Source organism: Eucyclogobius newberryi, unplaced genomic scaffold (assembly GCF_026437365.1).
Source record: "Eucyclogobius newberryi isolate DKJ021-1_F unplaced genomic scaffold, fEucNew1.0.hap1 SCAF_18, whole genome shotgun sequence".
NCBI lineage: Eukaryota > Metazoa > Chordata > Actinopteri > Gobiiformes > Gobiidae > Eucyclogobius > Eucyclogobius newberryi.
Window position 1 is genome coordinate 12226412 of NW_027315812.1, and position 25000 is coordinate 12251411.

At 40.8% G+C, this 25000-nt stretch overlaps 1 protein-coding gene across 10 annotated transcripts in view; it reads right to left on the reverse strand.

Moving 5' to 3' along the window:
• The window catches only part of ntng1a (netrin g1a), a 146827-nt gene that overhangs the window by 27907 nt on the left and 93920 nt on the right, over positions 1-25000 (reverse strand). For all 10 annotated transcript variants that reach the window (XM_072450546.1, XM_072450541.1, XM_072450545.1 and 7 more), the window contains exon 4: positions 19801-19973. In XM_072450546.1, coding sequence (XP_072306647.1) covers positions 19801-19973 — 173 coding nt within the window. The remainder of the gene's footprint in view (positions 1-19800; positions 19974-25000) is intronic.

Consider the following 25000-nt stretch of genomic DNA (forward strand, 5'->3'; position numbering starts at 1 on the left):
AAGAAGCGTTTTGAAGTTTGTTATGTGGCATGAGACATCTTCACACGCAAGAACTAAGTCACTATAAACCACAGTCCCTATTTAGTCAGAGGAACCACCCAGTCCCCCTCACTCACGTGGTTGTAGTGGTCATACCCAACTATACAATTAGAACATTTAAATATTTGAGCACTTTAAATCTGCATGTAAAACTGTGTTGCTCTAACAGATAAAAATTAACAGAACAAAAAAGAATTCACTGTTACCGTATTTTCCGGACTATAAGTCATAATAGAGAAGAAAAAAACATATATAAGTTGCACTGGAGTATGAGATGCGGTTGCAAGTGTGACAATAGCAAATAATATCACATATAAGTCGCTCTGGAGTAAGTATATAAGTATAAATATAAATATAAATCGCACCTGGGCCAAAACTATGAAAAAAGTATAGTATAAGTATAGTCTGGAAAATACGGTAGTTAGAATTTTTGTTACTGCTTTCTAATTATGTATAGTGTTTTTGGAGCTACGACGTCCCAGGCATTTATCTTGTGTAAAGTCAGAAAGTGAATGAAACATGTTCCCTAATAAAGTTGTACATGTACTTGTTCCTGGTCTGAGTGCAAAGTACCTTCCTCAGAACAGGAGCTGAAAAAGTCCCCAAAGTGTGGCCGCAGTCCCTAGTTTCTAATCTCTGTGGAACACACATCAAATAGGGACTGGAACTAAAAAAAGTACCAGCATTTATTTCACTACAGTTTGAAAACCCCTATTGCTCAGCAAGGACAGTAAATTGTAAGAGATGTCTTAATTAAGGCTCGTTCAATCACCGCTCCAGGCTCTGCTGCTGTGTGCCATTGGGCAAGACACTTCGTCCTACTTACTGCTATGTGTGGTGGCATTGGATTGAAGAGTCAATGAGGAATGCAACCTAAAGCATAACATCATAGTAATGCACTAATATAGAAATCAAAAGCATTTTAATCATTTTCTAAAGGTTATATTTGATGTGAATTTTACTTTTTTTCAGAGTTTTTGAATGATTCATGTAGGTTTGAGTAGTGCATTTGAGACTTGCATGCTCAAAAACTATACATTTTCACCTATCTTAAGAAAAAAGGTCAAACATGGTCAAAAATGGTGGCTCAAAAATGTCACTTAACCATTTTTTCAATGATAAAACAACAATCTGCTGCATGTTACAGTGAAATGTAACGCAATGTAAAGAGCTTATCAGTTGACATGTCTTCTTTAAGAAAAAGCTCCACAATTATTTTAGATAAAAAACAAACAAAACTAATATGTAATTTACTTCATAACTCTAGAGCACACTACCCATTGAGCCCAAAAGTTTTCCTTGGATTTGGACCATTACTTTTTAAATCACGAGTTTTGAGTGACAATGTTGCTGTCACTGTGTTACAGCAAGAGCATACAAACAAGTCCAACTCTTTCATATTGTAGCTGGAAGCATCCAACATTTGTTTTTATTGCTGGTTTAATATCTACGCTGTTGGGACTGCCATAAAAGGTCACTGCTGCCCCTTTGCCCAGCTTTGTATATTACTATAAATTACATTTATTTGGGCCAAGTTTGACAGACACTTGGACATTGACGGTGGTATTTTTCGAAAGATTGCTGGGTAGAAACGCTTCGAGACATTTCTCTTCAAATATGCACACGGACTTGTCATGTGCACACACAATGTTACACACAATATCAAACAGCAGCAGGGGGACAAGTCTGATCCCTGTCCCTCCAAAAGGATCCCCCTGTGCTTGACTCCGGCGTTCAGATAGGACAAACTCGTCACCATGGAGACTCAACGGGGCACTGTCTAGACGAGGCATTTTAGCTTCTTATCAAATAATACTAACCTGATAATAAAATAGCTTAAAATGTGAACAAATAAAGCCAGAGTTAACTGTTTTTTGTGTCCGTTTTTCACAGCACCAATGTTCTTTCTTGTAACCTGTAGTGTTTTTGAACGGTTTTGCAAATTTGTTACATGAATATAAATGTCTTTGTTTGTGATTTGCAAGGTTTTGCTCTGTTCGGATAAGTCAGGAAATGCAGACGGTCAACAAACATGCACCTTCTTTACAAAATAAGCTTGACATAAGGAGATTAAAGACATACAAAACAAACAAACATTGCCTTTACAAATTAATTAACCTCATTCAACATAAGAGACAAAGGACAAATAATAATTATGAAACTACACAGTATTTTTCTGACTTTAAGCTGCTACTTTTTCCCAGTCTTTGAACCCTGCGGTCGATACAACTGCGCGTCTAATTTATAGATTTTTTACTGGGTTACGGCATATAAAAAAGAATAAATTATAACAATTGACATAAAAATAAATAAAAATGCATCTCACACAGACACACACATTTGTTGGACTCTAGATCTTAAGAATAATTTGACATAAATAAAACATTTCTGATTGCATTCTGTCCTGTAGTGTTGCCTATCGAGTTGGTTCGGCAAATTCCAAGAAACAATATCTTCTTTGCAGGAGCATAAATGATACACAATATATTCAATCAAGTGCAAAAAACAAACACATTTATTATAAAATATTTGAAACGACTGCATGGAAATTCCCTTTTTACTCGTGAGTACTTTTATATTTGCAACTTGCTTCTTGTCCTCATTCTATGTCTCAATACCAGGGGTGTTAAATAAAACAACCGATAATAAATAATAAGTAATAAAGCTTATATATGTCTTGATGATTCGTACTGTAAAACGTTCTGTAATCCAGCTTTAACTCCGAGCTTAGTTCTGATTCTGGTGCAGTTTGCAGTCTTTCCGGACACAAATGCCAGCTCCACTTTTGATAATCATCCATTTGAACAGCGCCCCCCCTCCCTCCGCGGGACCCTCTGCCCTCAATAAGACGCTCTGCCCACTGGAATAAACCCTGTGCACTGCAGCGGAGGCACACCCAATGGGCACAACGTGGGAGAAGTATTAAAAAGGTGATTTATTCTGATTGTCTGAGGCTCCTGTCGCTTTTATCATACTTTTAACCACAAATGCAAACAAAAAGACTCAAGATTGTCATTTAAAGCAAACAATAATCCAAATTTTCATTACCCCCCATTTCTATTATTGAGTAATTTTTGATAAATAATGCTGTTTAAAATGTTCTGTGCAAAAATATACTAAATACCAGAAAAAAACACAACTTTATTTAATTTAAAACAGGTGCTAAAATATATCATTAGACCTTTAAACACTTTTTTCTTTTAACTGCAACTGTTTTAATGATCGATAATGATTGACTGATTGTGTTGTGCTGCTTCCAGGCCATGTGTTCTCAACTGACCTACGAGGTAAAAGATTGAATAAATAAATAACTATACAACAAAAATGACAAATGTTACAGTCAAAGCTTGACATAACCTCATGCTATAATTCGATAATTCTACACAATAGTTCAAACTGTAAGGATTTTTAAGAATAAAACTAGAATGAAATCAACCTTGAAACTTTCCACACATTTGAATAAAAAGTCCAATTATTCTGTCCAGTAAATTCCACATTTTAGCATCTTATGACATATTATGATCTGACTCCAAGCTGTTGGGGTCAGACTGACATATGGAGAGAACTTAAGACACCATTTATGTGTGTCAACTCTGAAGAGACCGGACAGATGTGAAGACAGAGAGGACAAGGACGATCAATGTCAGTGTCATAATTACACTTCACCAAACCACTTAACTGTTTTCAAATAAGTAATAAAGTTGTTGTGCCTCTTCACACAGTCGACGCCGGACTGTTTAACGCTGCTGCAGCTCCAGTGAACAAAACACATTAATGCAGAGCTAAAATGGTCCTGGTTAAGTAGCTGACAGCGCAATACCACACTATCTCCATCAGTCTGCATGATTAGCCTGGGACCTACTACTTTAAATGGACTGGGATATAAATATAAAACCAGGACTTGGCGAGGGGGGAAAGATGGAGAGAGCAAGGGGAGGGAGAGAAAGAAAGAGACAAAGAGGGGATAAGAAAAGAGAGTGGAGGGAGACAAGGGGAGGGAAACAAGGGGAGGGAGAAAGTAAAGTACAGTGACGAGTGAGTGAGTGAGAGAGTGAGAGAGAGAGTGAGTGTGTGAGAGAGAGAGAGAGAGAGAGAGGAGGATACAGGAAGAGAAGGAGGTAGAGAGAGACACAAGAGAGAAAAACAAACAGAGGGAGAATAGTAAAAGGAAGAGAGGGAAGAAGAGAGAGAAAACAAGCAGAGAGTGAGAGTGAGGGAGAGAGAGAGAGAGAGAGACACAGAAAGGAGAAATGCAGGAAGAGAGACAGAAGAGAGAAAAAACAAACAGAGAGAAGGGAAAAGGAAAGAGAGAAAGGAAGAGAGAGACAGAAGAGAGAAGAGATGAAGAAAGAGAGGTGAGGAGTGAGAACAACAAGCAGAGAGAGAGAGAAACAAGCAGAGCGATGAAGGAAGAGAACGAGAGAGAGAAGAGACAAAGGAAGTGAGAGAGAGAGGGAGAGAGACAAAGGAAGAGAGAGGGAAAGAGAAGATAGAATGGTAAGCAGCGAGAGACAGATTGCGCTCGCCCGCAAAATTACAATAAAATCAGTTATTTTAATGCGATAACCAGACGTTCTCCAGCCCCTCACCAACGGGCTGTACAGGCACCAGACCCCGAGGGAGAGAGAGAGAGACAAGGAGAGTGAGAGGGAAGAGACAGAAAGAGAGAGGAGATACAGGGAGAAAAGGGGGGAGGGAGAGAGAGAGAGACAAGGAGAGTGAGAGGGAAGAGACAGAAAGAGAGAGGAGATACAGGGAGAAAAGGGGGGAGGGAGAGAGAGAGAGAGAGACAAGGAGAGTGAGAGGGAAGAGACAGAAAGAGAGAGGAGATACAGGGAGAAAAGGGGGGAGGGAGAGAGAGAGAGACAAGGAGAGTGAGAGGGAAGAGACAGAAAGAGAGAGGAGATACAGGGAGAAAAGGGGGGAGGGAGAGAGAGAGAGACAAAGAGAGTGAGAGGGAAGAGACAGAAAGAGAGAGGAGATACAGGGAGAAAAGGGGGGAGGGAGAGAGAGAGAGACAAGGAGAGTGAGAGGGAAGAGACAGAAAGAGAGAGGAGATACAGGGAGAAAAGGGGGGAGGGAGAGAGAGAGACAAGGAGAGTGAGAGGGAAGAGACAGAAAGAGAGAGGAGATACAGGGAGAAAAGGGGGGAGGGAGAGAGAGAGAGACAAGGAGAGTGAGAGGGAAGAGAAAGAAAGAGAGAGGAGATACAGGGAGAAAAGGGGGGAGGGAGAGAGAGAGAGACAAGGAGAGTGAGAGGGAAGAGACAGAAAGAGAGAGGAGATACAGGGAGAAAAGGGGGGAGGGAGAGAGAGAGAGACAAGGAGAGTGAGAGGGAAGAGACAGAAAGAGAGAGGAGATACAGGGAGAAAAGGGGGGAGGGAGAGAGAGAGAGAGAGAGAGACAAGGAGAGTGAGAGGGAAGAGACAGAAAGAGAGAGGAGATACAGGGAGAAAAGGGGGGAGGGAGAGAGAGAGAGAGAGACAAGGAGAGTGAGAGGGAAGAGACAGAAAGAGAGAGGAGATACAGGGAGAAAAGGGGGGAGGGAGGGAGAGAGAGAGAGAGAGAGAGAGAGAGAAGGAGAGTGAGAGGGAAGAGACAGAAAGAGAGAGGAGATACAGGGAGAAAAGGGGGGAGGGAGAGAGAGAGAGAGAGAGACAAGGAGAGTGAGAGGGAAGAGACAGAAAGAGAGAGGAGATACAGGGAGAAAAGGGGGGAGGGAGAGAGAGAGAGAGACAAGGAGAGTGAGAGGGAAGAGACAGAAAGAGAGAGGAGATACAGGGAGAAAAGGGGGGAGGGAGAGAGAGAGAGAGAAGGAGAGTGAGAGGGAAGAGACAGAAAGAGAGAGGAGATACAGGGAGAAAAGGGGGGAGGGAGAGAGAGAGAGAGAGACAAGGAGAGTGAGAGGGAAGAGACAGAAAGAGAGAGGAGATACAGGGAGAAAAGGGGGGAGGGAGAGAGAGAGAGACAAGGAGAGTGAGAGGGAAGAGACAGAAAGAGAGAGGAGATACAGGGAGAAAAGGGGGGAGGGAGAGAGAGAGAGAGAAGGAGAGTGAGAGGGAAGAGACAGAAAGAGAGAGGGGATACAGGGAGAAAAGGGGGGAGGGAGAGAGAGAGAGAGACAAGGAGAGTGAGAGGGAAGAGACAGAAAGAGAGAGGAGATACAGGGAGAAAAAGGGGGAGGAGAGAGAGAGAGAGACAAGGAGAGTGAGAGGGAAGAGACAGAAAGAGAGAGGAGATACAGGGAGAAAAGGGGGGAGGGAGAGAGAGAGAGAGAGACAAGGAGAGTGAGAGGGAAGAGACAGAAAGAGAGAGGAGATACAGGGAGAAAAGGGGGAGGGAGAGAGAGAGAGAGACAAGGAGAGTGAGAGGGAAGAGACAGAAAGAGAGAGGAGATACAGGGAGAAAAGGGTGGAGGGAGAGAGAGAGAGACAAGGAGAGTGAGAGGGAAGAGACAGAAAGAGAGAGGAGATACAGGGAGAAAAGGGGGGAGGGAGGGAGAGAGAGAAAGAGAGAGAGAAGGAGAGTGAGAGGGAAGAGACAGAAAGAGAGAGGAGATACAGGGAGAAAAGGGGGGAGGGAGAGAGAGAGAGAGAGAGAGACAAGGAGAGTGAGAGGGAAGAGACAGAAAGAGAGAGGAGATACAGGGAGAAAAAGGGGGAGGAGAGAGAGAGAGAGACAAGGAGAGTGAGAGGGAAGAGACAGAAAGAGAGAGGAGATACAGGGAGAAAAGGGGGGAGGGAGAGAGAGAGAGAGACAAGGAGAGTGAGAGGGAAGAGACAGAAAGAGAGAGGAGATACAGGGAGAAAAGGGGGAGGGAGAGAGAGAGAGACAAGGAGAGTGAGAGGGAAGAGACAGAAAGAGAGAGGAGATACAGGGAGAAAAGGGGGGAGGGAGAGAGAGATAGACAAGGAGAGTGAGAGGGAAGAGACAGAAAGAGAGAGGAGATACAGGGAGAAAAGGGGGGAGGGAGGGAGAGAGAGAGAGAGAGAGAGAAGGAGAGTGAGAGGGAAGAGACAGAAAGAGAGAGGAGATACAGGGAGAAAAGGGGGGAGGGAGAGAGAGAGAGAGAGAGAGAGACAAGGAGAGTGAGAGGGAAGAGACAGAAAGAGAGAGGAGATACAGGGAGAAAAGGGGGGAGGAGAGAGAGAGAGAGAGACAAGGAGAGTGAGAGGGAAGAGACAGAAAGAGAGAGGGGATACAGGGAGAAAAGGGGGGAGGGAGAGAGAGAGAGAGAGAGAGACAAGGAGAGTGAGAGGGAAGAGACAGAAAGAGAGAGGAGATACAGGGAGAAAAGGGGGGAGGAGAGAGAGAGAGAGAGACAACGAGAGTGAGAGGGAAGAGACAGAAAGAGAGAGGGGATACAGGGAGAAAAGGGGGGAGGGGGAGAGAGAGAGAGACAAGGAGAGTGAGAGGGAAGAGACAGAAAGAGAGAGGAGATACAGGGAGAAAAGGGGGGAGGGAGGGAGGGAGAGAGAGAGAGAGAGAAGGAGAGTGAGAGGGAAGAGACAGAAAGAGAGAGGAGATACAGGGAGAAAAGGGGGAGGGAGAGAGAGAGAGAGACAAGGAGAGTGAGAGGGAAGAGACAGAAAGAGAGAGGAGATACAGGGAGAAAAGGGGGGAGGGAGAGAGAGAGAGAGAGAAGGAGAGTGAGAGGGAAGAGACAGAAAGAGAGAGGAGATACAGGGAGAAAAGGGGGGAGGGAGAGAGAGAGAGAGAGACAAGGAGAGTGAGAGGGAAGAGACAGAAAGAGAGAGGAGATACAGGGAGAAAAGGGGGGAGGGAGAGAGAGATGGGACCGCTGCCTGTTGTTATTATACTGCACATTTCTATTTGTGTGCAACATTGTGCTGAAAGTTCGAGGCGAAGGAAACGTCGCTCACAAAAGTCTTTTCCAAGGGGCTGTATTCAAAAAGCGTTGCTCAAGACCAAACGTTGAGGAGTTAAAAATCCAACGCACAACTTTTTATCCGAGGAACTTTTACAGAACGGCGACGCGCGGTGAAATTATGAAAGTATTAAGACGGTATTCGAGAAATGTCTGAAGGAATTCTTCAAAGGCAGAACTGACAATCACTAAAAACATTCTGCATTGATTGAATTCTTGGTTTGTGGCAGTGTTAGTTCAAAGTTTACCATTTTCAACCGATCAGAAAGATTTACAAGAAAAAAACATGTTTGTATCTGTTTTATATCTATTTATTTTTGCTAGCAACGCGGGAAGCTTCATCGCTACCAAATCATTTAAAAAAAGAAGACTTAAGTTGACATTTTAACGCAATAAAGCACGTTTTTCCCCCGCATACTTTTGCATATATGTAATCCAAACCGACACCTCTTGTTCATTTCTCAAGTTTCTTTTGCACTTTTCACGGCCGGACAACCTTATCTTTCGGGTCAGACTGAAATGGCCGCTCCGATGTCCCGTCCACGCAATTACCGCGAGCTTTATGAACAACCCGGGGTCCGAGCAGATGTCCGGGATCCCGTGTCAGGTCATTCCATTAATTTCCAGTCCCTGCAGCTTCACCTGCCCCGGTCCTGCCATTAAGGCCCGCGGCTGAAATCTAATTTGGCTCTATCGCGCACAGGAAGAACATTAGGCGCTGCTTATGTTGTCGGCGCGCTTCATTGATTTTTACGGCCCGTGTGGGGATAGGGGTCGTCGACGAAGGTGCGGTGTGGGGCGGGGGAGGGTGGGACGAGATCTCGAAGGAGCGTGCGATTGGTCGAACGTGATCTGTGCGTGTGAAGTACTCGCGTGTGTGGCTGTTGAAATGTTCCGACTGTCTATATTGAGCTAACCGTTTTCACTTGGTTGAGCTTCAATGAGCTGCTTTAATCAACACGTGATGGTGCGATTGACTTGTCTGAAGGGCAGTTACAATGGGAGCCAAAGGAATGAGATCAAATGATGCAACACGGAGTAAATGGATGTTTGAAGAAGTTTGGAAAATAGTCTGTTTCATTATTTAGAGGTTAAATGAGGGAGGTTAGCCATGCTACAGCTGAATGACTTGGTTAAGAGATTTTAGCGTTTTTTGCAGTGAAGATGCTAGCCAGAAGTGCCTGCTAAATTGACTATTGAAACGTACAATCACAATCAATGTATTCACTTTAAAGCTGCTATTTGCAAATTATCCATAAAGGCAAAGTTCCATTTTTTTATTTCGTCTTTGGCTAAGTGCCTCACCCCCACAAACATACAAAATTTGTGATATGTGACCTATAAGAGAACAACAAACACAGATGTTAAGTATATAATTGATATTGATGAGTCGTAATTACAGCTCAACATTCTGAAGTACTTTTGAGGCAACTGACTCGAGAATTGACGTAATGACACTAAAATATAATCTAGCGTCATTACTTGTTTCTAACTTTTTGCTCATTGTCGGAAATGATATGGCAATTTTCTGGATCTATAATTAAAGTTGCACAATGTAATGTTTCTGATAGAGTCAAGCAACTCCACTAGGACAAGTTAAAGGTCATGTCTGTGGAAAGGTAAGAATGTATGTTTTTTCAAGGTATTTTTTAGGCAATAAAAACACCATAATGCCATTCTGTGGAACATTCTAGGGACCGGCACCAGAAAATGTGTATAGTGCACCTTTAAGTAAATGTTAACAAATTTGCAGCTGGAATACGTATTTTCTTAATGATAATGGGACTATTTCCACCAAAATGTCCCGGTAGATCTCAGTGCTGTGTTTTGACCATTGTTGCCTTGTTTCCTGTCAGCCTCTCTCAGCCCTGACCTTCTCTGTGTGAATGAGGCAGTTTGCTGTGACATTACCTGCCTTATCTCCTGCATTTTCACCGCAGGCTAAACTTGGTAATTACTTTCTCTGCCACGGTCATTTTATAGCAATCCCTCACTCGTTGTGGTTGGGCCAGGGAAAAAAGCATTACCGACAGTCTTGGGTACCTGGTTAGCAGAGAGAGGTAGGTCTATTTTATAGCATTTCTATATGAATTTACTTTACAAACATAAAACGTAGTTAAAAATAGAAGAGTTGGTATAATCCATCATAGAAACATTGTACAATTTAATATTTTTCTATGTTAAAAATAAACAAGCCAGACAAGGCTTCCTAATTGATCCAAGATGGTGCCGCAGACCTCCATCACTGTGTGGTACGCTGGAGCCACAGCCAGGGACAAACAGAGACTATGGCGCATTGTGCCTCTGCTGAGAAGGTGATCGGCTGCAGACTTCCATCTCTGCAGGACCTGTACGTCTCCAGGGCTCTGGGACGAGCAGGTCGGATCACAGCCGACCCTTCTCACCCTGGACATGGACTATTTGAGCCACTCCCCTCAGGCTTCAGGCCACTCCCCTCAGGCTTCAGGCCACTCCCCTCAGGCTTTAGGCCACTCCCCTCAGGCAGGAGGCTACGGTCCATCTGGACCAGAACCTCCCGCAACAAGAACAGTTTCTTTCCCTCTGCCGTTGGACTCATGAACACTTAACACCTGCCACTTTAACTATTATTCAAACCAATAACCATTCACTGCACTGCTCATTCTGACCAACTGTAAAATGCGTATACATTCAAACCAAGTGTATTATTTTTTATTTGTAAATTCAAATTTGTATGCATGCCCTTTTTGATATATTCTGCTACTATCATGATTCATTGTTCTATGTTGCAAGTTATTGCCACAGGAAGTTCCTAGTGTGTGAGTTCTGTTCACTGACAATGGCAATAAACCCCTTTCTAATTCTGAAATTGTGTTATCATTTTTGGTTATAAACAGCAACAATTATTCAAAACTAGTCTTAAATAGCACTTTTCAAGATACTAAAAATGGCTCTACACAATATTAAAGGACCTATGCTCCAGTTTGAACCCTGAGTCGAAATATTTATATGGGTGAACTGTTAACCCCGCCCACTTCTCTCACTTTGATGGTGAAGCGTATCAGAGCTGCCGCTGCCTGGGATAGTCAAAGGGAGCTGTTTCCCCACTATTTTCTATACAATATTTCATGGAGTAAGAGGCACATTTCAGTTAATAACAGTCAAGTAGAAGCACTTTTTCTCCGTGCAAGGAATAAATACAGGTCAAAAAGGGATAGCAATCTAACCCTGAGACTTCATTTGGATGACTTTTAAAAAAAATACTTGAGTACAACTGAGGCTCCACTCTACCACATCTACTTAGCAGGTAGAATAGGATGCCAAAACAGGGCATTATAACTTGATTGAATTCTTATGGAGCAGAATTACTCGTGCCCCAGCCCGCTCCCTCGTTGCAGCTCCGGTTGTGTCGATGTAAATTGAAGGTGGCAAGTCTTAAAGTGCCCAGAGCCTTGTAGCGAAGAGGCAGTTTAAGATTTCAAGAGGCAAATTGATGTGTGTACGTCAGAGATGGTGAAGGAAAATAACAGGGAAGCAGAATCTAGAGATGGTAGAAACAAATATTTGAAAGATAGATTAGCGTCGCAGCTGCACAGAGCCGAGGCAGAGTAAACAAGCGCGGTCTCCGGGGACGCCGAAGAGGAGAGGACTTTTAACAAAGCAATATGACAACAGTATGAGGCTGCAGGAGACTGTGGGAGAGGCTACGAGAGCTGGAACAGGGGAGAAGGACTTTGAAAAAAAGGTTGAAATTAATATATTTAATTCATGGATTGGAGGATGGACTGGACTGAGGTCTGAGATGATTTTTTAAAAGGGAAAATAGCACTTGAAGCTGGGCTAAATTATTTTGTAGCTCTCACGAACCCTTTGGCGATCGCTACGATTTAAATGCATGAGATGTTTTCCTCCAGCACGGCTTAAGAACATCTTTTTCAGACATGGAGGTGAAGCAGGATGGACCACCCGCACACAGCCAATCAGCGCTCAAAACGGCATATAGGGACGCACGTGTTCTTAGAAGTTTGCAATACCGTAGTTTCCGGACTATAAGGTGCACTTAAAAGCATTTAATTTTCTCAAATGACACGCTTTATAATCCAGTGCACTTTACATATGGATTAATTAATCTCTCGCAGCAACTGCCAAAAGATTACGAAGAAAACCTGGCCACTTTCTGCTCATACTGCATTCATCAAGTTCAACTGACTGACTTATTTGACTGTTTTGTTTCGCTCAATGCGCCTTATAATGCAGTGCACCTTATAGTGCGGAAAATACGGTAAATGTTTTCTCATTTTCAGCGTAAGGACTGGATTTTTGTCACAAGGTTTTCTGTTTTTACAATACACTTAATGGGGAAACATTTTAATTGACTTATTTATGAAAAAAAGGCTGTTAATGAAACTTTTTTGTCGTAAAGTTTTTTTTTTGTTTTTTTTTTTACAGATTATCTTGTTTGTTTCTATTCTTTTTATCAAGACAGAAAGTGGCAAGGAAGAAATATACATAAAAATATTTCAACAAGTGAATGTGTGCGCTTGGTTTAAAGTGATTATTTAAATGTGTTCATGTGATCGTGGGAGATATTAAAATATTGTAAATCCCAAGATACCTAATTTCTTGTGATCACCAGGAACATGTGTTTTGATCATAATAAGTCAGGAGATATTTTAGTTTTTCGGTTTGAAACAGATGTCAAATCTTTAAATATTTTTGGAAAACATAACACAAAGTAAAATCAATTCTTCCAAAACATCCTCAGTGGATAAACACATGAGCAAACCAGCTGATTTGATTTGTATCTCTTTTTCTAACTCTGTTCCCCATTCATTATTTCCTCTTATTTGATTTAATTGCCAAAAAATGCCAAAAAGTACAAAACAATTGTCCAAAATACAATACAATCAATTACAGTATTTTGCCATTCATTAAACTGAAAGCATTGGCGGTAACAGGATAAAACAAAGATGCATATTAGTCCCTTACGACATCACTCATAATGCGATTAGACTGATGCTTTAGTCATGTGTTACTCCGAGCCTCATTACACCCTTTTAATGAAAAATAAATCAGTCGGCGGAGTCATTTACAGTCAAATCTTTTCAACGCCTGTGACATAACAATAACAGACTCGTGCGACCCATATAATACTATTTCCTCCAACTATAGCAACTACATGTAATCAAAAGCTCTCATGGGAAAGGCCGATGTCACTATAATGTGCGCCACAGAGTGCAGATAAATAACAAAAGTCTAAATTTGGTCTATGTAAATAAGATGACAAATATAATGCAGCGGAGCATCTGCTTGCCATAAATTTATGTACGCTAATTATCAAACAGCAGCGGCAGGAATGAGCAATATGGAAGTCGTATGCAAAAATGTTTGTTTTTGTTGTGGTTGTCTCCGCGGCGGTGACGGGGCGTCGTCGCCGCGGTCATATGGGACGGCGTGGAGCGTAGCGTTTGTAATAGCGCCGCACATGACTAATGGGGTATTGAGGCGGGCTACGGGTGAATCATTACAGCGAAATCCTGGGCATGTCCACACCCCGCGACTCCTTTGATCACACAAATCTATAAAGTCTGGGGCCAGCTCCAGCTAAAGTGGAACAAGTGTTGAATAATCCGGCCTTGATGGGAAAATCTGCACATTATATTTGGCTCAGGAAGTGAAAAATCGCTCGTACAGTGCTCTGAAGTATTGCTCTTCAGAATATTTTATTGCGTGTTAATTTGCTTTATCCAAGTCTGAGGTGTTTATATTATTTGTTTTAACTCCAAATAAATATTACACACTTGGTTGATGATATGAATTTGGAATTTTATGATTAATTCACGATTCTGGCGTTTTTAATCGTCAGTGATTGGGATGTTTCTGTTTACAGCCAATAATATGTCAAAAAAATCATGTGGTTTTAGAGTTTAGAGTTTTTTTGTGTGAAACAGCAATGATTTTATAAAATGTGCTCAAAAATTGTGATCATTTAATAGACGAAAATCAATTGTGATTTTGTCGCAGCTCTAAATTCACTTAATTATTTTTTATATATTCCAACTCTACTGCTGTTGTTTATGATATTTCCATCAAAAAATAAAATAAAAATACACAAATGTTGAAACTGAATATTTGCGACTGCGACAAGTTGGCCACTGTCCAGGGTGTACCCCGCCTAAGGCCCGAAGTCACTGGGATAGGCTCCAGTCACCCGCGACCCTGAAAGGGAACAAGCGGTAGAAAATGGATGGATGGATGAATATTTGCATATGAGAAATTACTAATAACAATATTTTACTTTTGTTAAATTGAGATTTATTTTACTCAGAGCTCTTCATACTCAGAGCTATCATACAACAAAGGATATTAAGATTCAAAACCAAAGACTATTGTCATATTTAATGCAATGCAGGTCATGGCAGTGTTTTTATCATTTGTATTGCATTAAGAGCTGATCCAGAGCTCTTTAAATCTCCCACGACTGTCTCAGTGGTCACATTATTCTTACATATCTCCAGCTTATGTCATCAGGTCATCACCTTTTACAAACTCTGTGCGGCGGGAGCTTTTATTCCTCTCCATTGGCCGAGCTCGTCCCTTTTTCCATTTCGAGCTTCAATTGCCCCGTCTACTGAACTCTGAATGTTATGAGTTGGATCAATACAATTCACGGTATTACAATTTCCACCATTATGAGGTGACATTTACTTTGCAATTCTCCACCGTGTTATTAGGCCCGCGAACATAAAGTAAGGCTTTTATGAAGTGCGGTACAACAATGCATCATTATTTCATGCATACTCGACACGTAAGGCTTTTATGCATATGTTAATGAGACCTTTGTATCAACTGTGTCCCTGTTGTCAATCAGCACAGAGGAAAACTCACTGGAAGTTGGAGCACGTTCTGTACTTTCACCTGGATCTCAGCACAACTAACACAAATGTCACAGGATAGTTTAATCATGTCTTTCTGTCTTTGTCTTTTTATGTATTGAGAATTGTATGAGGACATTTCTTAACACGCAAGTCTCTGAAGACATTTCTTTTAGACTTTTTCTGTTTTTAGAGACTATGGGCAGGATCTTTTGTGTTCAAGTCAATTCACTATTTAAAATGTTGCACAATAGAAACAGGTCTATACATAATATAATCAAAATGATAAAGGTCAATGTTAGGCTTAGAATTATTATGTAAGTGATTTAAATGGTAAACAGTATAATTTTGGGGTTTATTTTGGATCTAAATGTACATCTGGACATGAATTAAATGTGTGACTGACCAACTCTACTGACAATAGTTACGTCGTCTGTGTGAAGCCTTCCGAATCCGTGCGCGACTTTGTTGAGGTTTAAATGGGACATTTCTGAGGACACACAGCCCCGGCCCCGTCCAAAAGTGTCTGGTGTCTGCGTCAGTATTCCCGGGCCTCCAGTGGAATGAGCTGCCACGGTTAATTCGGAAACTGATCCTTCTCCTGCTGTCTGGGCAGAGGAAGAGGCAGGGCGAGCGACAGTGAGCGAGACAATTGAGAGGAAGGAGGGGGGGGGTCGGCAGGCGGGGGGGAGAGACAAGCAGACACCCCCCCCAATCACACACACACGACCCCAGAGTGAGCTGTGACGACGACTGATGTCCACTTTTCCTGCTTCCTATCTCCTCTATCCTTTTCCAGCTTCTTATGTTTTACATCCTTTTCCCAAGTCCTATCTCTTACTTCCTTTCCTTGCTTCCTATTTCCTACATCCTTGCTTCATATCTGCTAAATCCTTTAGATGCTTCCTATATCCTACAACTTTTTCCATATTCCAATTTGTTACATCGTTTCCTGCCTCCCATCTACATCCTTTTCCTGCTTGCTATCACCAACATCCTTGCTTCCTTTCTCCTACGTCCTTGCTTCCTTTCTCCTTCGTCCTTGCTTCCTTTCTCCTTCACCGTCACTTCTTGTCTCCTATAGATATAGTTTTTCTGCTGGCTAACTCCAACATCCTTGTGCTAAGTCTTATCTCTTACATCTTTGCTTTATATCTCCTTTTCCTTCTTCCCTATCCCCTGCTTCCTATCGCTTACATTCATTTCCTGCTTCCTATCTCCTATACATCTCCTAGCTTCCTATCCCTTACATCCTTGCATCCTATCCCCTACATCCTTTTGGTCACCATCACTTTTTCTCTCTCGCTCGAATGTGATCACTATTGTAGGAGAACGCAGCCCTCCCTCCTCCTCTGCGCTGGGGTGATTCATCGAGCTCCTTATCGCGTCCGACGACTTGATGGGCAGAGTAAAAAGAAATTAAATCTTAATTAAATTTTCATCTTTGACAAATTTGTCTGTGTAGAGCTGCCATGTGTTTACTGGCTTTGAAAGAATGAATAAAATGCATCCATTTTGACGTTTTGGGCTTGGATTGTTTTTGTGTTGTCATGACGGGGGAAAAGAAATGCCTCATGCCTTGAAAAGGATATTGTCCAAATAAAACATATAGAAAGAAGGGGGAAAAGCCCAGTATATGGAAAAGAAAGCAGAGCAATAAGTCAGGGTTAAATGCTTTAACGATTGAGCCAGAAAACTCTTGTATCTAATTAGTTATTGATTAATTTGTAAGTGCATTTCTGGCCTGACAAAAATATAATCTGATCAGTGCTAAAAGTCAATTATATGTTTATATTAAAGGACACATCTACTGGCAATAGATGGAATGACTAATGCTAATGCTAATTTGCACACTAGGAGACGAGTGTTTTCTGAGGACCTCATACAAAGGAAGAATAAGACAAATGTGAATGAAGCAAAATGACAAAACATCCATACAAATCATTGTGTAACTGTAATTCCAATAAGTTTCCAAAAGAAAACGTCTAGATTCAAAGTCTTAACACTAAAAGGTAACATTTTCTGTGAATGCTTGGGATATTTTCTATTCACGAGGGAAAATACTTTACATTCCTATAGATTTTCACAGCTTTATTGCAATATGGATTTTCCGCCCTCCAAGACAAAGTATAATAATGAATTTAAGAGTGGACTTTTCCCTCTCTTTCTCGCACTTTCTCTCACAGGGCAAAAGGGACTCGAGTGTGTGGGATCTGGACACGCTTTTTCTCCTTTTGTGTGGCGCTTTTTTAATAATGTGCTGTCAATCTGCTGCTCCTCCCCTCACAGATTCATAACAGTGATCCTAAGGGGGAAGAGAGCGCACAAAAAGATGATAACGGGTTGATATTACTGGGCATGAATTGTGATCAAAACAGAATTGTGACCAAGGCTTTAAGAAAATTGCGATACAATTTTTTATTTAGTTATATTGCCCATCTCTAAACATCAGTAAGACAAAAAAGGAGACTTGTGTAGCTCCACTTAAACACTGGCTAGCACATTGGCTGACAGCTGGCTTATCTGCAGCGGTTTGGAAGCCTTGTAAAGTCTAGTAGGGACAACATGTACCTGGATTATTATTACGCACTCAAAATGTGACATCCTGTTTTGTTTTAACACTAGAAAAATCTTGCAAATGGTTGCGTTTAAGTGGAAGAGTAGAGGTTTCTGCCATTCAAAATCTTAAGTAGGTTTGCAATCACACAATACTGTACTTCAAAATCAATGATTTAGAGGAATATCCAAGTTATTCAATCAGCGATAAGGTTACCACACATTTCTTCTTAATACGACAAACTTTCATTCACTGACTATCATTAGTGAGTACATGACATGACCTTGTTTTTTGTAGAGCCGGACTCCGAAGTTTATAGTGTTGTAAATGCTTTTGTTTGTTTGTATTGTGATTTTAAGAACTTTTTCGTCTTTTATGAAGTACTTTGGATTACTTTACAAATGAACTAGCCTGGCCTTGCCGTCTCATATCCTGTGTTTCAACAATGCAACCATTAAAATCCCTTTCTTGCCATCTTTATGTCAGTGAATAACCTGCACATTATTTAATCCATAGTGGCAGTGGAATGATGATATGTACAAAAAGCCTGACCCATTTTTTTCAGCTCAGGCAGAATAAATAATTGGCTGTAACCAGCATTGTACGCAGCGACTGCAGCTGGGTAGTTATTCATAGGAATGTTTTATTTTCTTTGCAAACTGGAAGTGCAGTGGTGATTGCAATGTGTTTTGGACTCCTAGATATTATAATAAAAAGCAAGCATAATGTTTTAGATCAGTTAAAATGTTAAGCAGTAAAACAATGTTTGTTTGATGAGATTATATTGTGTGTTTCAGAACGTGGCTTCTTATTTCAAAATAACTTTCAAAAAAGAATGAGAGTTGCATTTACCATATTGGCAGATTTATATTTCTTATTTTCTAATATTACTAATATTAAAACTAATATTTCTTTGTTCCATTGAGTGTAATGTCATACTGTGGAAAGCAATAACATTTTCATGGAGATAAGCAGGTAGCAGACCATTTAACAGGAAAGTTACATAATATATATATATATATATATATATATATATATATATATATATATATATACACATCATTATATAATCCATGTCAATTGTATCTAACTTACTCCAAACATCTAAAATAAAGATCAATATTCTGAAATTGTTCTATGGGCCGTGAAATATATTCCTTATTTGCAGTTTATGCAGCTCTAGAGCAGGCACATTCACCTCCCAGAGTTTGAGTTGGACCAGTCACTTGCCTTTTTACAGGTTAAAATAGCTTGAAATTGAAAAGATGAAATGGTACAAAGTAGAGGCGAGCTCAAAGAGGCAGAGAGAAGGTTGTGTGCTGTGGGTGTTTTGTAAAAGATGAGAAAATGGTCAGCAAGGCCACCGTTCACACAGGGCACCTCCACCTGCTGCTCCTCATGTTCATATGACAGTCAGAGAAACATCTAGCAAGGAGTGGACACGAAGGATAGAGGGGAGCACCTCGGTTCACCTCTGCAGACAGGAAACGGCACTGGGGGATGTGGTGAAGGTGGTACAGCAGCAGAAGGAATTGAAAAGTGAAATAAGACTCTTATGGAATGGTTTGGTAAGGACCCTCAGGTTGATCAGGTTGAAATATTGATGTTGTTCTTTGCATTTGGGCTGTGCATTTTAAGTGCAAGCATTATTTTAACTTTACTTTTATGACCTTTTACACTGCCTTTTTAGTGTCTTCTTTTGAAAAACAAATTCCCCTTTGCTTTATACATTTATTTGTTTACTTGACTTTAATTTTCTTTCAGTTTTTGCACATGCAACAGGAACTCTTACATTCAGCACCATGGACAGTGCCAAATCAGTCACAGGAGACTTGGACAGGCCTCACCAGATATTTCCCCCCCCCCCCTATTTTTTGTTGTTGGACTTTGGGACACTATTGGACACTATTATCATTAAATAAAGACAATATAATAATAATTGGAAATAGCCTTCTATAGTGGAGGTGGGCAATATATTGACAATTATATCGAGTATATTCTTTATAGTAAACATGGTACAAAAAGAGCTGATTAAAAAATAAAAATGAAAAATATTATGTTATAATACATTTGACTGACTCTTCATATTTGTCTGACAATCATGCCTTAATAACCACATTTAAAGATATGTTTTAACAAATATCTGATAATATTCTCTGACTATAATTTTAAGTAAACTCCCCAAAAAATATTAAGTTAGACATTTTCTTGCTAATATTGCCAATACCTATCTTATAGTGAACAGGTTTATTCGTCTAGAACACAACTTAGGGGGAACTCCGATTGTGAGACAAAAGTTAGGGGATATTGGAGACACAAAAGGTTAGGAAACACTGACCTAAATGATCATATGCTTCTCTGTTGCCCCTGAAAGAAATCTTTGAAATATTGTTTTCATGGATACACAGTCGATTATGCAGTGAAGAGCTCTGTACCCTCCTCCCTCCTTCTATGTCACTCACAGATATTGGCGGTGCCCTTGGGGATGGGCAGGTAGGACCCCGCGCTCCACGCACGGCCCTGGTAGTTCCTCTTGCAGCGGCCGCAGTCTGGGCCCGTGGTGTTGTGTTCACACTCACAGCTCAGCTTCTCTTTGTCGTACACACAGCTGTTGGCGTGAAGGTTGCACTTGCACCTGTCGCAGAGAAGAGAGCAAAACCACGTCAAAACACAGACACTCAACACAAGGCTTTATTTGGGCAGTCAGTCAGGCTCAAGGGCAAAACATTCACGAGAAGAGTGGGAGCAGAAAGAGCAACAACCAACCAGTGTTCAAGTGGATTTTGTGTAAAACAGGCATTGAGAGATCCTTGATTTCTGTTTATCCTGTGCTCAATAAGGTAGCTGTTTTCAATGTTACAAAACTGAAGTAGAGAGAAAGAAGTTACAATTCAAGGTAATGTTGCCATAAATAGAATAGAAGATTATATATACGGTTGGTAGCACATCATATTAGAGGGCGTGGTCTGGTGTGGGGGGAACTCTGTCGATTCAATAGGAAATGCACAACTAATTCAAGTCGAGTCACAACTGAGTCTTAATAGAGGTTGTTGACCTGGCATTACCTCAGAAAAGTAAATTGATTGTTCAGTAGGTATTGAAATCAGCCAGCGGCGCTAGCATTTAGCCCAAAGCATTTAGCCCAAAGCTACTGTTAGCATTCTTAAATAATTATAAAAATATGGTTGGTTCAACCGTTATTCTTCTAAATGTCTTTGTGTCTGTATTTGGCACAATGTAACTCCTATGGTCTGTGTTTGCTCTTGAAGTTGTTAAACAGTGAGCAGCTACATGAAAATTAATAGAATGCTTCCCCCAGAGAGGTCCGTTAGTTGGCGTTCCCTCAGATGTCGAATGTATCTATAGACCTATTTATTATTCTAGTACTTTGAAAAAATAAATAAATGTGACAAGTAGTTGTAATTATTATTATATATATATTTATTTTTCTGTTAGAATGAAGATGAATTCAAATTCAAAATGGAACACAATTCTCATAATGACATTGATGCCAAAGCTCTGTATGATCTTGGCAAGGAGGATGGTAAAAATGGGGTGAGTCAGAAGAGGTGCAGGGAGAGAAAGACAAAGTGTAACTGATGAATAGTCACCTGGAAGGCAGCAGGATTATGTCACCCTCCATGACAAATGAATGAGAGACAGAACTCTGAAGAATATTTTGGGCTGGAGAGAGGGGCGCCCTAAAGGTTCACTAAATCTGCACTCGCTTCAGCCGACAATAAACCTGGCACATTCATTTCTACAGCGGCTGGATGAGTCTGGAGGGGATATCTTTTCAATTAATTTATGATCATGGTGAACCAACTGCTGTGAAGAACACAGAGAGTCGATGAGTTGTATGAGATATTCCAGCTTTTGTAACAGTTCTAAAGACTCCTCCTGTTCCTTATCATGTCGTGTTTCTATTACAAGTCCCTCAACTGTTTCCTTTCCACATGAAATTGCTCCCTGTTTGATTCTTGACACTAAAATAAGATATAAATATTGTTTCCAAAAATCCTCCTGAGTCATAGTCTGCTGCCCTGGAATAAAATACACAATGGAAACATTCATCATCATAGATTAATAGCAATGTTTATTTTAGGAGGAAAAATGTTAAAAGCTCCTGTATCTTTTTAATTTTGGTGAGTTGTCCCTGAATGGCAGAAGGAGGTATGTCTTTATAGACTACTGAAGAAGCGTGTCCTCTGCTCACTGAGAGCATCTTAGTATGAGTGGAGTCCAAGTACATATGAGATGAAGACAAATTGATTAGTCCTAATGTGCCAGAAGTACTACCAAACAGAAGGACAGAATTTTGACAAATCTGCAATAAATTATTTCCCCCCACAAAATGATATTACACAACACTACGGTAAATATTTAAAAAAAAAAATCATTCAAAATTCATGTATCAGTTTCCACAAACCGATTGCTTTTGTTCAGGGTTCAAGGAGACGTAATATTGGGCGTCAGCACCATGGACAGCTCAAGTCTGTATTAAATAAACACATACTTGATTTTAGGCAAACATGGATAACATGGAACACATTTGACACGGGAAATCTGAATTAATTATTGTTTCACTTCAATTTATGTTTGTAACGCCCGAAATCACAAGAGCAGTTGCCCTGAAGGTTGACAGTGTGACAGTGACAATGTTCATAGGAATGGCAATGTCTCAGCATCCCATGTCCTCAGACAGATGTTCCAAGGTCCTCTTTCCTGAGACCATCCATCTTGCAAATTGTGCTACTAATTCTATACAAGTAATACATTTAAAAATGTATTAAAATGTGTCAACAAAGTGGAAATTGGTTGGTGTTCTATTTTCACAACTATTTTCAACTAAATGAAGCTTTACAGCCAAATACTAAGTTTATAAACTGTATTAATTTAGGTTCTAGAGCCCATACATACACTGTAGACTGTTAAACTTGTTCTTTGCCATTTGTCCTTGTCTTATGACCTTAAGACCAGTTCGAGTACCTTTACCTTTGGGTATAGGACCAGCCATACACCATGAATCGTCTTCACGCAAGGGCCCTTTGTGGTCAAACCTTCAGCTTCCTTTAACATCACCAACATTTAATCAACGTTCGGAAATGATGGCATAATGATGAGGAAGCCCGGGGGTGTTGTAGCCGGCGGTAACGCTAGCCTGCCAATCACAACTCCCTTCACAAAATGGCCACCAAGGGAAAGTCACTGGCCACTGCTATTACGCCCAAAGTAAATGTGTAGTTAACGGCGTTTCATCTGGTTTTCTCACGGGTGTCGTTTACATATCTTCTATTGGGATGACTTCACATTGGTAGCACATTGGGTCATGGACACATCATTATGGCTTTTTATATGACTTACATTTCTACCGACTAGTACGCCATGTTCTCTCCCCTCTCTCTCTGCCTTCATATTAATATTCAGAACTCCAAGCCGCTTCTGTTTTGGTGTGGCCCTCTCAAAATGATATTGCTGAAGGCATTATTGAGCGCGCCTGCCACAGCCTGTGAACTAAAGGGCCTGATATGTGTTTGTAAAATTACCCAGGAGGCTGTTGGCTCAAATTGCATGGAAGGCAAAATAAAAAAAAGAACTCCAAAGTGCACCAGGAGAAAAAAAACTTTCTTAGATCGTAAAGTTCTCCTTGAAATATGACCAACCAAAATGTTGTTCGGATGTATTATTTTTGGTTTTATCCCGGTGGAGGGATAAACAGGGCAGAGCAGCCCATCGGCGAGGCTTTACCTGCAGTGCTGTGTTCCTGACCTCGCCATAATGGGATTGTGATTGACACTGTGGGGCAGACGGCGCACTGTGGTTCCCCACCAACAAGGACAGCGGCCAACAAACAAAAACAGAGAATCAAGCTCAAGCTTTAGTTCACTTTTCATATTAATTTGATTATTTGATTATAATGGGCAAACTATGCAGCATACACTCTACGTGAGCAACATGAAGTCAAATGCATTAGTGGTGGCATCAAGCCCTGATTTTGGGTCTTACCAGAAAAGGCCAAACTGATTTGAGTGACTGCACAGAGGATGTTTTTGTCTATGTTAAGATAAATAACATGCTCAATATATATATATATTACTCATTCCCCATCCTCTTACCAAAGCTTTCTCAAATAGTTGTATTTTCTATAAAACAAATAGTTGTATTTTCTATAAAACAAAACAAAGAGTGTCCCATAAACAGCTTGTTTTGCTAACCAAATACACTATAAATGCATGAGACGGATTTATAAACAGCTCCTCCTCTAGAGCTGCTCCTTTAGATTGCTCCATTTTGCTCATTGCAGCTTCAAAGCCCAAACTATCAGCTAGTAATTAATAGCAATTACCCACAATGCAATCTGGCTGCATCCCCGACGCACAACGCTGCTGATCCCGACAAATGAGCAGCGTAAACTCAACACGGCCCTTAAGTGGGTTAACTAAGTGAAGCAATTAGATTCAATTGAAGGCCCAGGTGTTTCTGTATACATGAAATGGGTCAAAATCCAGGTTAATAAATCTGCTCCAATCAAGTGTTTTTCCTGCCGTGGCTTGAGGGGGAGTCAGGGTGAGCTGTGTAGGCACTTCACACTATTGCTACTATTTATATAAAACATATTATTTACATATATATCACCAGCCAGTCTTTATGAAATGTAAAACTTTATTGTAATGTGGCAATATAGAAAAAAAGTTATTGTAATACTGCATTATTTTCCCAGTCTACAGTTCACCGATAGTGTTAATGTGAGAATCATTAGAAATAGGCCAAACACAAGGAAATGTTCCCATTTCTCAGGTATGTGACAAGCTTTATCAATCAAACCATATCAAACCAAAATAAATACCATTTACATGTTTGTTTTTTGTAGTTTTGATTGCATTGATTTTATATTACTTAATATAACTTCTAAAACGTTCACATCTCAGTTTAACCAAATAAGTGGGACATTTTAACTATACTCTACTCTCAATATGTGAATAGCATACGATCCTTTGGCAGTATTTTGTCTACATTTACTTGTTAGTTACTTAGTCCTGTTTGGAGTCTTGTTCCAGCCGTGGTCTAGTCCCATTTTAGCCATAGTTTGATTGTTGTGTGTTCGAATCCCGATTTACTGTATGTCCTCCCTTCTCTCTCATCCCCAATTTCACGCTTTCTTTTCTGTCTAATAAAGCATACAGCCCAAAAATCTTTCCAAAAAAAAGAAAGAAAAGAAAACACCTGCAATTGAATGAATACCATACTGCGGGACATTCTAGGCAAAGCAATAACATCGCCATGGAGACAAGCAGGTGGCCAACTCCCCCACCAGAAAAGTCACATAATGCACCAAGCAATCAAATGTATCTCTGCATAGGCTAAATATAGAAGGAAAAAAGTCAGAGATATTGTGAAATTAATAGATAAATAACGTGAAAATAAAATCTAGTAAACAACCCTTCATTCTGTTGTAACTGCTCGACCACAAAACAATATATTCCGTGCAATTTCTCTCGACGCCCGCTCTTCACCTTCGCCGTGGCGCTCCCAGATGCTGTCCATACCTTCTGCTTAGGTGTTAGCTGCTAATTGCCCGGTGAACCTCTCATTCCCCCCAAACAGCAATGCATTGTGGGAAGTGAAAGGAGTGAGAGCTCAGCACCGGGTCTCCAGGGATGA